Genomic DNA, 15,490 nt, shown 5'->3' on the forward strand with positions numbered 1-15,490 from the left:
TCACAGTGGATTTCTTTCAAAACCCCACCAAAAAACATAATATTAGTAAAGCTGGCTGGCTTCAAACTGCTGAGCTTCCGTAAGAAAACAAACTTCTTCAAAGATTTTCCATATGCCACAGCGGGGATTTAACCGTCCGTTTTGTCAAGTTAGTTCAAGACATCATTCAAGATACAATAAAAGATCATACATATATTCGCCGTATGTACTGCAACACCAATTCGATGGAATATAATTTTTCAATTCCAGTCTGAAAATTCCGTCAATGAGTTGGCTATCAGGAATCACTTCCCCTGTCCATTATTGCAATACTAAATAACGCTAAATGAGATTTTCACAAGTTTGTAAGGAAATGAGTCCAGCCATAGGCACTTGAGGAGCGAAGACACTTGCAGCGTCATAATCGACAACACGAAAACGATACTTTGTGTCTTGGATAATAGTTTTGTGGAATTGCAATCGTGTTGCAAGTGCGCACACATATCTACACATACACCGGAACGCATGGCATTGTCATAATTGATCACACCTTAGCATTTCGCAATGCTATAAAGTACGATACATATGTACATCTGTTTTGCTTTTACCCACTGTTGTTGTGGTTGTTATTGGTTTTTAATAAAGCAAATATGCCAGCAATAAAGGCAATCAAATAAAGTAAGGAGCTGGGAGTAAGGCAAGGCAAGGCAAGGCGTGAACTGCAGCAGCCCTGTCTTCGTCCGCCACTTTTGTACTGCTGAGGTGAACCGTGTATTTAGTTCAGTGTTTGTGGCTGAACTTGTGCTCCTTCCGAATCGCAATCTTCGACGCAGACAATTGTTGAGTTTCAACACCTTCCAGCCAAGTACTCAGTCAACCGGCCGCACAACCAATTTTCCACCACAACGAACGCCACAAGGTGAGAAATGAGATTTTAATCGGACTTGTCTGATTTCAAATGAGCTTTAATGGGGAACCTATTTAACGCTTTTTCTTACCTAAATGCTGTGCCCTCTTCATTGTTTTGTTATTCCCATTTTACTCCTAGGTATGTCATCTACGAGTACACCCACACCCGTTTACTATTGCAGTCTCACAGTAGTTGTGTTTCATTGCAATTTCCTTGCGCATTCACCTGACATTTCAGCTTTTCGTTTCGATTCATTTGAATTGATTTTCTTGAGTTTGAGAAAACATTCCGTTCGTCGTGGCTCGGAACTAAGAGTGTGAGCTCTTGCTTTTTAGTTCACTTCACTCATAAGTACCGCGAATGTTGAGCAAGTCCAAGTGGTGTAACGCAGTAAAGTTTTCAAGTAAATATCTCCGCTTGTTTTGCATCATTTCATTCATGGTTGCATTACTAACAATCATTACCTGAGCAGTGCACTACGTGCGCACACATTCACATATACGAGTATGTCCATAGGTGTTTACGAGTTTGCGAGAGATTCCAGCCACCAGATCCGGCATCCCGACTGAGACCTCACACTTGGTTGCCATTAATGCTTTAATAATAACTACATACTTGTATGAGCTTGTTGAACGCAAATCGCGATAAGCACCAGAATCCGCTGCTGAGCAATGAAACCGCAATAGCCACCCGTATTCCGCATAGTGTCCTCTGGCACTTGAGCCGCTGCCACCGATATCGGCCCGTTAAGCAGCAATTCACGCAATCGCCACAAAACCAAAGAGATGCAACAACAAAAAGACGCACAAAAGAACGCCATAACTGGAGTTTAGGCCGGGTCGCGTGGAGAGTAAAGAACGGATCGCTTAAATAGCCTTTTTGCTGGCGAATGGAGCTGCAGCTGTTCGGGTGTGAATTGCAGAGTGCGCGCGTCGCAAAGCGTTCTCATACCCACATAGATGCCAACTGATGTATGCGCGTATAGAACACCAGTGGAAGCGCGCACTTATCTACATAAGTAGGTCCATAATTGTGGCCTCGTTTTTGTTTTAAACCAGCTAAGCGTGCGCACATGCGCGTGCTCCCAAATGCATGAAACGCGTACAAAGGCGAAAATATCCGCAATTATCAACACGCAGCGCAAATATCCCTAGGCCTCTACTCCTCTACACCCAGTTGCGCTTCAATGTTGCACAGTCCCTTTTTTGCATACACATCCTCGCATGTCAGCGTGTACGCCGATATGTTGATACCATGAGCTCATAACAAGCCCACAGAACAAGCCTACTTGCTACACTGTACGGAAGGCGAAGGTGTTTTTCGCAGCCGACTTTTTGACTTTGGGCGCAAATGCCCAGCCGAAGCCACATACACACTTTCACATAGTACTTGTGAGTCACCATGAAAATATTTATATTTCGACATTTAAGCAGAAAATATTGTGTGAGACCTCGTTATCTGCTGCGCTGTTTCTGATCGGTTTGCATTCTTTGGAGATTACGCGGGGGTGATGGAGCAATTTTTAACTTTTTTACAATTTGAAATTTATAAATTTCTGTAACTATGTTTTTAATGCAGCTAATCATGCTGCAAGCAACAAACGACTGCCTCTGCGTGCTATATGTCAGAGGCTCATCAACCTGTGTTTGACAATTATTATGTATTTTCGAACTATCTCTCTAGCTCTATTTTCTCATATTTTCTAGACGTTGATAACTAAATTAACTCTAACATAAGTATTAGTTTCATATTAAATTTAAATTTCACGCCAATAACTGAACTGTGCTATCTGTGAGACTACTAATAGGTTGAGCTAAACAAAAACCCAGGCATAAGCCATTTACTACATTAATGATTTGGACCAAACCAAAGGATCGTGTAAGTAATTGACTCAAAAAAAAGGCATTGCAACCAAGTCCAAACACACTACCCAGTATCCGAAATTCTTCGGCTAGGTAACAGCTTCCATCGATTCGTATATTTCAAAGAGAAATTCGCAAACTCAGCGAGGCAAAACTTAGAGAGGGAGTTTTAGGTCGACGAATACGGCAACTTATAAAGAATAAGAGCTTTGAAGAAAAACTGAATGATTAGGCGAAACTCACCTGAAAATGTTTGGTAAACGTTGTCCAAAATAGAAAACCATAAATGGTAAAATTACAAAGGCTTTATAAATAAAGTTATGGTATAATGTCATATAAAGCTTAGGGGTGTAATATGTTCTTAAAAATACAAAAAATTTCTTTCTGGCGAATTTGGGTGCTGTGAGTAACGAACAAAGCATAAGGTTCCATTTCTGTTATGATATATGCCATGGGGCACAGGAATGCTGGTACAGGGTTTGTCCGGAAAATAATAAGAGTGATTTTTTTCTGCCGCAATTATACTTCGGGGCGTGCGCGCACCGACTGGATTCGGTAGATGGCGTTCCTTGCTAACGAACGAGCGGCTGGTCAGTTGGCTCCGAGCACCTGTAGAGTCAGGATAAATCTTTTCGCGCGACGAGTGGAAGTGTGCCAAGAAAATGTGAAGATGTGTTAAAGTGACCCCAAATTTTTTATTAACGTAATCACAGGTGACGAGTCATGGATCTTTGAGTATGATCCCGAGATAAAGGGGCAATCTTTCGAGAGGCACACGCCGGGTCTAGAGGAACTCATCTTGTTCATTGAAAAAAGAGTGGAAACCATTAAAGCTTCAAGTCGCTATTGCTACATATCAATTTTATTAAGATCAAGAAAAATACTGCTGATATACTCTCTTGTACAATCCAAAATTAGAAAATTGCAAAGAAAGTAACCAGTACCTACATACGTATTTACAAAAAAGTTATGTGTACATATATATCTAAGGGATTTCATACAGACGCGTGTATTTAAGGCATACAGGGCGTATGAAAACTAAGGCGTCAGTATACTCGTATTATGAAACTTTTAACTGTAGGCATATAGCTATGAGTATGGTCTCACCAAACACCGCCCAACCTCCGGGGTCAAGCTGCAAAACTTGTATTTGAATTGTAATCACTTGACACTTTCCCCTCTCCAATTTTACCTCTCTCGTCGACACTTGCCAGCATAAATGGAAATGCACACTTACATCTTCACAACCACATGTTATATACACACATATACATATGCTATGTATATAATTAATACATAAAAATGTTTCTTTGTACACATAAGGAGAATGTGTCAGTTGCTTTAAACTCACGAGCACAGTGAAAGCGGAACGCGCAGATGGTGGAGGTAGGGGAGGATCCGCTGTTGACACACACGCGTATGCGCTGATGGTACGAATATTTTTGCATGGATAACGGTGCATAGGAGTTGATGTCCAAGAGTGAAGCAGGCACAGCTTAGAAGCAATTTTAATGCCGTAGCCATCTTCTATATTCTTGCATGCAAACGCTTGCATATGCTCTTGCCCACACACTCAACCATATCCAACACAACCACACAAGTTCGCTAAAGCACACACACACTTGCCTGGCTGGGCACTTCATGTCCTGGCTCAAAGGAGAAATTTTATGAAAGTTTATTTGCTTTTTGTCGCAATAAAAAATACTTTTCCTGTCAACCCGAGCATGTGAAGCGCACAAATACACATACACACACAAACGGCATTTGTCTCTAATGAATGTCTGCGTGGAGTGTGGAGTAATTTTATATGAAATATGTAGATATATATTTTCACATGCATTTATGTATTTATGTCGGCACTAAGCATTAAATTTGTAATATTTACAATGTACTTTTCTATGTGAGCACATACATATGTATGTATGTTTGTATGCATGTGTGTGCACTTGCCAGTGGAAGCACCTATTGTAGCTATTCACATGCAAGTGTGGCTGGCATTTTATTTGTATCTACTTCACTCAACATACATGCATATATACATACATATATGTATTATAGTCCACAAGCTCTTGCGGGCGCATATACAAGTACTATATGTAATGGGCTGGACATAACCAAATACTTTCAAATTCAAAATTATTCTTCTCTTTTCAATCTAAAATACTCTCTCCTTCTACTTTTATGAATAGGGGAGCAGGCTAAAAAACTCACGACGACGTGCATAAAATTATGGTATACGAGTGGCATACAGGCGAGAGTTGTGTCTTGCTCCTGCGTAGGACATGCGCTCAAAACTGTCCAATAAAATTACGTTGCTCTCAAATTTTCATAACGCAATGTAAATAATTCTCCCTAACCACGCCGTTAAAGGAGGAGTTTTATTCAAAAATTTACATGCAATTTCTAGTAATAAAAGGCCATGGAAATGGAAAATGCTCGAATGCGACGACACATAACAACGTTGCAAGCTTCGGGAGGTGCAAGCGATTTCTATGTACTTACAACAGCCGCTATGTACACAGGCAGCTGGAGCTTGCTATGTAAACTTGCTTTCAAATTCATAAATTTTAAATAGAGAAATATTGGAAAATGTAATTTTGCCGCAAATGTTATAGCTTAAGAAAGTAAGGTACCTATGAATGTAGGTGCTTTGACGAAAGCAAATCGAATAGGACTCAAAATATTGCTGATCCACTCCTTTTTTTAAAGAATTGCAATTTCTGAAATCGTTTTGGATGGCGTGCAGATATTACCTTACCCTGTTACGGGACTAATACTTCGTGGTATTACGTGGACATAACAATATTCATACTCGTATATAATAATAACAAATAATTTATGTTTTTATGTCTGCTAAATGCTTGATGAAAAAGTTTTTACCTTTGAAGACAATATGCCGCTAGAATGCACACTGGCTCTTGCGTAGTGGTAGTAGACAACAAAGCTTTCAACTCATGACGGCCGCCATTTTGGAAAAATTAATGCCCCACGACGATCTTTCGATGATATCAATGCGACCACCACAAAATGCGGGAGAAAATTAATCAAAGATCTAGCAAAAGGGAAATGCATTGGAGGGCCTCACAAAAATTCCGAACCTGGGTAAAATATCACGTTAAATGCTAATTTGAAGAGTTAGACGCTTCCCACTTTATCTAAAATATTGATAATGGACCATGTCCATGTTGGCTAAGTAGACGACACCATAAGCGTTTTTATAATTTCGGTAAAGTTTACCAGAACTTAACTGACTAGGCAGGACTGAGGCAGCTGGTTGCCAACCAGATATTGAGAAATACTGAGACTCTGTTTAACTACAAGACTGGAAATACTTGCCAAGAATAACAATTAATAAGCGATTCCGTCACTCGGCGACCAAGCAAAGATTCGCCAACCACTCTCATTTGCATGTTCAATTAAACTTACATACACATCCGCATATGAACGTGCGTCTGTCTATATGTGTAATTGCTCACTTACGTACGCACAATTCGCACTACATACAAAATGGGAATTAAAGAAGCATTCTATTCATGTGTGTATTTGGGACTGTCTGCACCCACACACGCATATATAAGCACAGAAAAAACTATTCATACGTACGAAAATATATATGTACATATGTGTGTGTAGATGCATGGGAGCTATGTATAAAAACAAAGCAGCGTCAACTAATAGCAGCCGAGATTTGATGTTGGTAATCAATGAATTAAAGCGATAGTGGCATCGGCGAAGACGCACAGCAGCTACCCGGAAAAGTGAAGAATTTTACCAAAAACAGTCGCCACAGCCACGAAACGAAAGAAGCGAGCAAAGAAAAGTACGCGTGCTTTAAGAGGCTTCATCTTTCATGCCAGAAGCAGACCGCGACCACAACAAAAGCACGAAAGCATAGAAGCGTAGAATATGTGAAGAAGCAAAGCGCAACAAAACTAAGAAGAAACTTAGTCAATGAGTGGCGAATGTGGCAAAACAGAAGAGTTCGGTATGAAGGGGCTAAATAGTGCGACGACGACAACTTTAATGAGCAGAAATTAGCAAGGAACAAAGCTGCAACAGTGGCAACAATGGCAACAACGGCTGCAACGCCAGTGGCAACGGCCAACATGAAACCGGAGACAAGCAGGCTGAAGCTGAGCGCTCTGGACATGCAGCAGGCAAATACCAAACGCATTCCCTTTGATAAAGAGAGAAAAGAGTGAATGGCTAAGGGAGATTGGCAACGATGCAGTGCTGGTGGATGCGACTGTGGGATGCTGGAGAACACTGAGAGCACTGTCGACTCACGCGAGTCTGCTATTGTCGCATCGATTGGCTGATGGGGTGGTGTCTTTGGCGAATATGTAAAGTTTCTAATTGTACTCTTACAAACACATTTATTTTTAAATATGATTTCGGAACTTAATTTTCAAACAAACTCTTTGATTTACAGATTTACATAGAGGCAGTTCGAATGTTTAACAAACTGTCAGCGTTTCGTCGCTAGCGAAGTCGACGACATAAAGCAAGATTCGACGTTCGAAGTTTTGCTCCACTGTCATGCGCCATGCGCTGCTGAGCTCCCGCGCAGCTCAGCTTGCGCTGATTGGCTGCTCGGCCAGTTGGAGGCATTGTTTACCACATCGAAAGCGTCAGCTCCGCTATTGTGTTCTCTCCCGTTTGGGGGGTGAAGGGAGCTGCCCGCTATCGTTTTTGGTGCTTTTGATGCCGCGCCGTTCGCTGCATTTCCCCAGTTTGATGAGCGCGTAAACCATTTTGAATAATTTGGCGTTGGCCGTGTTCTTGTGTGGCTGGTGGGAGAGCGTTTTTTGGATGAGGCGCTCTCTGCTTGTGTGGAACGTAATTTCGTGAGATGAGCTCTCTATTTCTTATTATTATTTACTGGCGTCATCTGTGCATATGTGCAGATTTTAGATAGTTTACTTTTTTGATTTTCATGCTTTGTTTTTTTATTTGTTGTTGTTGTTGCTAAGTTTTTATTGCCATTGGCCGTTTGGAATTTGGCATTACCGCCGCCTGCCGAGTGCATCGGCTATGCTTTTTGCAGCCCTGCAGTCGCATTTTGAGTTGCATACATTTAGTTTGTTTTCGACCGATTCGTTTCAATATGGTACGGTTCATTAGAATTGTTAACGGCTTTATAAATACATACTAAACAACGTCGATGGCATAATTTGTTGGAAAAAGTGCGCATAATACTCGATACCTAAATTAAGTCGGTCCGTAGGGTTGGGCGCGGGGTTGGTTTGTACTTGTGGTTGTGATTGCGGTCGCATTCAATTTAGGGTAAATGGGTCCTATCGATAAAGTTGCTTTGCATTTGCTAAATAGGCGAGATTAACAGAAAACGCGGACGGAATTGGTGTCACTGGCTAGTGAGAATTGTGCATAATTACATATTTGAAATCTTTGAACAGGCTGTATTCAATAGGAACACCAAGCTATTGAGTAATATTGCCCGATAATCACCAAACTTCCCGGTGTAAAGCTCGTGGCGGTTGGAAGTTTTGTCAAGTTTACAAACGCTTTCAACTGAATCTTGTTTAACGGTTCCATACGAGTCCATTCAAATTACATATTTATCCCTGCGGTTATTGTAAATGAGTGTGTATGAATATTCCACAAAAAAATCCTGATAGTGTCGGTCTTACAAATTTAGCTGTGATTTTAATGAAACATTTACGCTTTTCAAGACCTAATATATTTAGACAGAAGATAGTTTTATAATGTTCGGGATTTTATTGACCCAAAAGACTGTTCTTCCTTCGGTTTTGTGCAAATCGGATCAGAACTTGATATAGCTTTCCAATTTATTAGATTGCCTGCTCTAAGTATATACAAACATATGTACACACATACAAGCCGGCCGATGCTCTACTCTCCCTATATTCTGTATATGAACGTTTGCGTGTGTGTGCGTGCGCTAACACAATTCACTGCACACGTGTGTGTGAAGGAGCGCTTACATGTTTTCGCAATTGAAATTTTTTAGTGTTTTGCTGTCACTTTCATTAAATTCTCGAACTCTGTCAATATCATGGCGACTTTGCTGTTGTTGTCTCACTAACAACAGGGCCATTAAAAGTATTGTGCTGCCACATAACTTGTCCTTCTCAAAGCGATCCTCTCCCAGCATTTTTCCCCCATAACAATGTCGCCTCTCCCTCCGTCAACAAATTGCTTCCCACAATAAAAAATAAGAGCAAAAGGAAATTTACTAAATGTTTGAAAGTTAAAAAAAATGTAGTAGTCCCACAAGCTGCATTAAAGAATGGTAGTAAGAAAGACATGAACGAAATCCTCCCATCGCTTGGATGCTCGGCGCTCGCTCATGTCCACCGATTTATGCGGCGAATTGTGCGGCTGCCTCACTTTTTCAGCACTCAGCCGGCTATTGTGGGCCAGCGTAGGCTTTTTCATTGCTGCAATTGTGTTATTGTTGTACGTGTTGTTGTGCACTGCGACTTTGGCAGACGGCTGTGGACGCGGTCGGCGCGTTTTTTGCTGCCTGCCTTGTTGGCCGGTCAGTCGAGTGTCGGAAGTCAATCAAAAAGCCCGATGTCACATGCAATTTCTTAGGCGATTCTGAATTGATGAGCGCGAAATGAGCGCGAAACGCACTTTGATTCATTTGAAAAAGCCGCAACCGCTAGATTGAACGACTTGCCGCGCGCCGACTTGAAGCCGCAAACGCGAAAAGAACAAGCAGAACAAGAAAGAAACTAGCTAGCGAATACTCTACGGTTGTAGGGATAAGGCGGCAAGGATTACCGAGATACCAGCATTCCTACACATACACACCAGTGTACATACGCATACATTCGTGTGGCATGTGGCCGCAACGAGAATTGTGTGTTTTCGCGCGTCGCTCAAGAATTGTAACATACAATTAGTTCGCAATTGTTTTTGAGTGAAAATCAGGCCATTAAATTGGCAGTAAGGCAACGTTCGCGGCGGCAGTGTTTCATCGTTGCGTTACAAAACGACAATTTACATTGGTGTCCACACACTCACACCCAGTCACTCATAAATATTGTATGTGTTGGAGACGGTGGAATCGCGGAAGCGCCTTTGACTGGCTACCACAATTCGATTAAAGGGGTAAATCTTCGCTCTAAGTGCAAGTGTATGTGTGTGTGTGACCGTAAGTATAAGACTATTGGAGTGAATTACTTTGCCGACGGCACTCTCGCTAAGGCCACACTAGTGATCTTCCGTGCATCGTTATTGAAATTTCCGAGTGCTACAGGGCGTATGTGTGTAATTTGTGCGCGCTTTCCTGCCCACTCGTTCATAAACGACGAGCATCGACAAAACAGCTATTTGCATATCTACTTGAGACGAGTTGTGTTTCAAAGTTTGTTTCCAACTTTGAGTTAAAAAAGAAATTTGTTCAAATACTGATGTGAAATGTGAATAATATCGGCAAGCGCGAAAGAAAATCATAACCGTCGGAGTTGGACACAATAGAAAACGTGAGTTTTTATCATAATAACGGAATCTTGCTCAAAACGCAGTGAATATTTATTGAAACGAAAGCTTAAAATAAGTGGCAATCTGTTGAGTTTTAAGAAATTCAAGTTTTCGAATTTATTTTTCAAAATTTAGTTGCCTAAAGTATTCAGAGAACGTTGAGTAACTTTAATACTAAAGCTCAAGGAATGTGAAGCAGTCAGAGTTTTGGTGAGACGATTTTGAAAGGGAAACTGAATATAATCCAAATAGAGTCGTTTTTATGGAGTTCGAGTCAGAAGTGGAATCATCCCCGCGGCAGCTGAAACAGTGCAGAGTTTCGTCGGTCACATTTCTTACTTTTCCAATTTCAAAACTAAAGGCCAAATGCTGTACACAATGTATGCTCTTCGTTACTACACTATATATAATATGTAGTTAAAGGCATGTGTGTGCGCGTGTATGTACCGTTAGCGTCGGTAAAAGTACAAACGCTTCTCGTGTGCTCGTCTTAATGGGCGGCAATTGCTTTTGACATGCAAACAACATCAGTATCCAAGTGATAACATCGAAATGTACGAAGTTATCATTTTCTGTACCATCGCCGGTCTATCGCTCGCACTTTAATGTGTTTTGCATGCATTACAAATGCAAACAAAGCTGGAAAACAACTCATATCAGCGCCTTAATTTGCGTTTGTTCTCGGAAACAAATTCAAATGCTTGAGGCCCATGTGTGGCTGGGCGGTGTACGTCCTCTGAGAGAGGAGTGGAGTGGCGTTTAATTGTTGCGACCACACGAACATGTTTGCAAACACCTGAGGAGTTCTGTTCTGTTGTTTTGAAAATTTGTTTAGAATTTTCTACTTTTCATTAATGAGCTCTAAGGAATTTATGTTTTTGAAATTTATTTTTTAAAATTTAGATATAAAAAGTATTCAGAGAACTTTGAGTAAATTTTATGCTAAAGCTTAATGAATGCTAATGTGAACCAATAACGTTTTTGGTGAGACGATTTTGAAAAGAAAGCAGAATATAATCCATATAGAGTCGTATTTATGTGTTAGAAGCGGACCATATTCAGCTTATTAAACTATTCGAAATATATACAGATACGAGTGGATCTAGCGACGCTTTGCTGTGGTATACATTTTATATTATTATTCATATAATAAACCACTCAATACAGTGAAAATTTTATTTACGAATAAAGGCGAGAACGTTTTTGTCGGTATAAGAATCCAAGGGACTGTACTAGTATTTTGAATATGTTCATAGGAAAATATAACGAATTTGAGGCTGATTTCTCAATGTCTGGTTACCAGCCTTTCTGTCCAGTTAATAGAGTTGTCCGCTTAATAGAGCGTCCGTTTAATAGACTGCATTTCTTATTTATGAATGGTTTTTACTATCCTATCTTCTAAGTTGGTTCGAACTGGACACAGTGTGATAAATTTTACTAAAATCGGTTCAGTAGTTTAGGAGTCCATCGCGAACACACAACGTGACACGTAATTTTTATATGTATATAAAGATATATATAGCGATTTACATAATCAGCAAGCAACATCTCGTAATTATGAAAATTTCAAATCCACTCGAGTTAAGTTCATAAATCGCTTGTAGGTTTCAGGTAGTCCGCGAATGTAGACGCAGATAATTTAGTAGTCTAATCACTTTGTGGGCATCAGCTTCGCCTTATTTCGTCTGTCCATGACAAAGGCTGCAGATTGAGTAGCACTTGATGATTCGTAAAAATACTCCAGTCAACAGTTTAACACCAATTACAAATGCGATTATCTTGGAAGGGCGAGATAAATTGGGAAATTCACCTGTTCAGTGGTCTTTGCATCTCTGTGCGCCACAAAGGCAGTCCACTTAGCAAATTAAGCTTTCATCAGCTCGTTAAAATCGAAAAGAAAATTATCACTATTCATTTTTGGTGAATTTCTCCTATTTGTACTCGTATTGTTCCCCTCTTGTCTTCCAGCCATGCAAGTGCGTAGCATATTGAAGGTAACAACAGCAAGAAAACAATAATAGCTCGGAAACAAATCACCATCGGTGCATGGGTCAACATCATAATCTAAAAGCGCATCTGTACAACAACATTTCGAAACGGTTATAATGAGCCAAATCGCACGCAAGCAACTAAGCAACTAAACAACTAAGCGACTGAGCGGCTAAGCGGTTACGCATTCCAGAGACGTGGCAACAACAGCCCGATGCAAGCTAAACGCGAAACCCATAAATCATAATAAAGCGTTCGCTGACGAATTGCTGCCCCTCCGTTGAACATTCCGTCTTCAATTTTCGCGCTTTGTTTGGATCCACGCGCTCGTTGCCGACGGCTCCGGCAACATTTACACAACGCAACGCTGCGAGGTCTGAATGCCACTGCTTTTGGCAATGCCCGAACCAGAAAATTCTCTGTCTCTAATGACAGTGGCCGATGTTGCCGCCGCAATGCCCGTGGCGGAGGTGACAAAGTCGCCAACTCGAACCACTCCAACGGTGGCTGCGACAAGCAGGCCGAATGCGGCCAGTCAATCTATGCCTATCAAACAGCAATCAAATACAGTCTTAGCCTCAAATGTACTGACATCAACAGCAATAGCAACAACAGCATTGACAACAACGGCCGCAGTAACCGGCGCATTAGCCGGCACAATGCTTACGGCAATGGCTCCATCTAGTACGGCGATAAGAACAGCAGCCACTACAGGTGTTAATAGCCAAATTACAGACGAGAGAGGTAGCGTTACCTCGCCACATCATCACTCAACAGTTGGCGTTGTTAGCAGCAATTATGTAGTAAATGAAATTGCCACCGCCAGCAGCAGCAAGCCCGACGGAGCGAACGCAGCCGACGCAGACAACATCAATTGCAGTGTGTTTGGTGGCCGTTATGACGGCGTGTCCGATACTTCATCAAATCGACACCATCGCCGACATTTGAATGGCAATAGCCAGCAAGCTAACAATTGCGACGACGACTACGACGACGTCAACAACGACGGCCACGACGACGGAGACAAGGTTAATTGTTACGCTTCAGGCACCCGCTCCCCTCTGTGGCACGTCGGCGATAAGCAAATCTCCCCCGCTGCCCCAACAGCTCTAACGTCGGCAACAGCTTGCTGGCATGGGTGTTATTCGCCCACTCGCCACCAAGAGAATGAATCATCAATTAGCGCTGATGGAGTGACGACAGCACCATCGCCGCATTATCCGCAAATTCACGTCAAACAGGAATTCCTTCAAACGCAATACATGCAAGCCGAAGACGAGGTTGCGCACGGAGATGAAGAACGAACAAATGATAACAGACAGACGGTGCACACAGCTGAAGCTGCTCCCGTCAAGCAAGGTATGTATGGTAATGTTCTCGGATGATTTTAATGTCATAATATACGTGTGTATGGGTGTGTGTGTGTGTGAAGGTGCACTTTGTACTCAGCTTCAATATACATATGTAGGTATTAAAGGTTCTGGGTTAATCCACTTTAGTTAATACGGAACACATTTTGGTATCGAATTAAACATCTCATTGAGGCTTCGAAATTAAATTAATATCTAGTAGAATAGTGGCGTTAACCGCTTTGGTGTTTTCTGTATATTTTTGAAAATCGGAAACATCACAGTACACCCCTTGCGTCTAACGTCGTTTATTTGGTAATTTATGTATATCTACATCTAAAGTAAAGCTAAGAAATATTCGCACGGAGCAAAAAAGCAAAAAACTTATCAATTCTAAACAGTTCTCAGTAAAAATCCATTAGTCCTTCTAGAGATGCAGCGTGTGGGCTCTGAAAATGGATAGGCATCTTGTTCTGGTGGAATCCGTATAAGCATTTAAAGGTTCCATTTTTTCTCAAATACTTCTTCTGTATGCTTGCAATATGATGTTTTAAGTGAAGCTCGGAATGCTTCTTGGAAAGAAGTAACAAAACTTCTGCCCAACTAATGAACGTACCGCGTGCCGTGATACGACTTGCCCGATTGCTATGTTTGAATTTCAGTTTTCCATGAGCCCATGTAACTTTGAACGACCCCAGTAGGAGGGGGCATTGCGCAAGGTATTCAAAGCATGCAATATGGTGGCAAGTGTCTCTTCATAAACACGCCGCCACTTACTTTCAACACCTTCCAAATATAAGCTGTGACAACAATAGTAGCAGCAAACATATGCTCGGAGCATTAATGTGTGGTTGTGTTCGTTGTGTTCGTACAACACGAATGAAGGTTAAAGCAACAAAAAATTGATCATAACAAAGGGGCGTTCAAAATTCAATAATCGAGAGAAAACAAGATGTTTCATCAATTGGCCCATCCAACCATTGCCCTTCAGGAACACACTTGTCCTAAATGAATGTTTGATAACGACATCCACACATGCAGGCACACAAATCACATACATACATACATGTTCATGCCGAAACGAAAGCAGACAGTTAAACAACCAGAAATCATTTATATGAACCACTAAAGACTTGCGAGCCAGCACTTGAGCGCTCGTGTCACTTGCTGTTATTCGTGAATCCTTGCCGCTCAGTCCCATTTGCACGCTCCAGCCGCGCCGGCTTGTTTTTTACTACGCCACTGCAAGTGGGTTAACATATGCACCCTTTAATTTGTGGCCCCGCACGGACGTCTCAGGTCGGCACAGCGTTCGGCAACCCTTTCAATCTTCATAAATGTTGCCAATGTACTTGCGACATTAACTCCTTCTGCTCCGTTCGTTTTTCTAAAAAGCAAACACATGCACACACGCACACACACATACACATATGGGAAAGTATATACTAGAGGAAGTGAGGCGGGTTTATTGGTGTCCAGCAACAACAAAATTAAGCTTTTGTTGACACTACCCGCAGTACTCCAGGGCACTGTGCGGAAATTTCATCGGCGGCCCGGGCGAGTCTTTATCGCAGCGCTGGTATCATGTGTGCAGGCATTAAATTTGGGGAAATCTCTGACTTAGAGCTTAGTCTCGAGGAAGCAGGTCGTTGATGTTTCGGCGAGTTTATTGCACAGCAGACGACAAGTGAAATGGGAATCCTTTAAACGCATAAAAAATTGAAAATCTCATAAGTACTGCTCCTTGGGCGCAGGGTTGCGATGCGTGAGCGGAAGTAGGAGTTGGTCACTTTTTCATTGCAAATACACATAAGCAGGCAAAAGGGTTAAGTTGTTTATGAGTGCGTGCAAATAGACCCACATACCCGTACACACACATATACATACGTGGGGAGGACTGTCGTGTGGTCGGGTTGTGCAATCTGTTG

General features: G+C 41.6%; 1 protein-coding gene across 1 annotated transcript in view; it reads left to right on the top strand.

Moving 5' to 3' along the window:
- Nucleotides 1–12,593: 12,593 nt before the first annotated feature.
- The window catches only part of LOC120769684, a 46,388-nt gene continuing 43,491 nt past the window's right edge, over nt 12,594–15,490 (top strand). The window contains exon 1 of the mRNA XM_040096806.1: nt 12,594–13,572. Within this exon, the coding sequence (XP_039952740.1) occupies nt 12,594–13,572 (979 nt within the window). The remainder of the gene's footprint in view (nt 13,573–15,490) is intronic.

This window comes from Bactrocera tryoni, chromosome 2, assembly GCF_016617805.1.
Source record: "Bactrocera tryoni isolate S06 chromosome 2, CSIRO_BtryS06_freeze2, whole genome shotgun sequence".
Lineage (NCBI taxonomy): Eukaryota > Metazoa > Arthropoda > Insecta > Diptera > Tephritidae > Bactrocera > Bactrocera tryoni.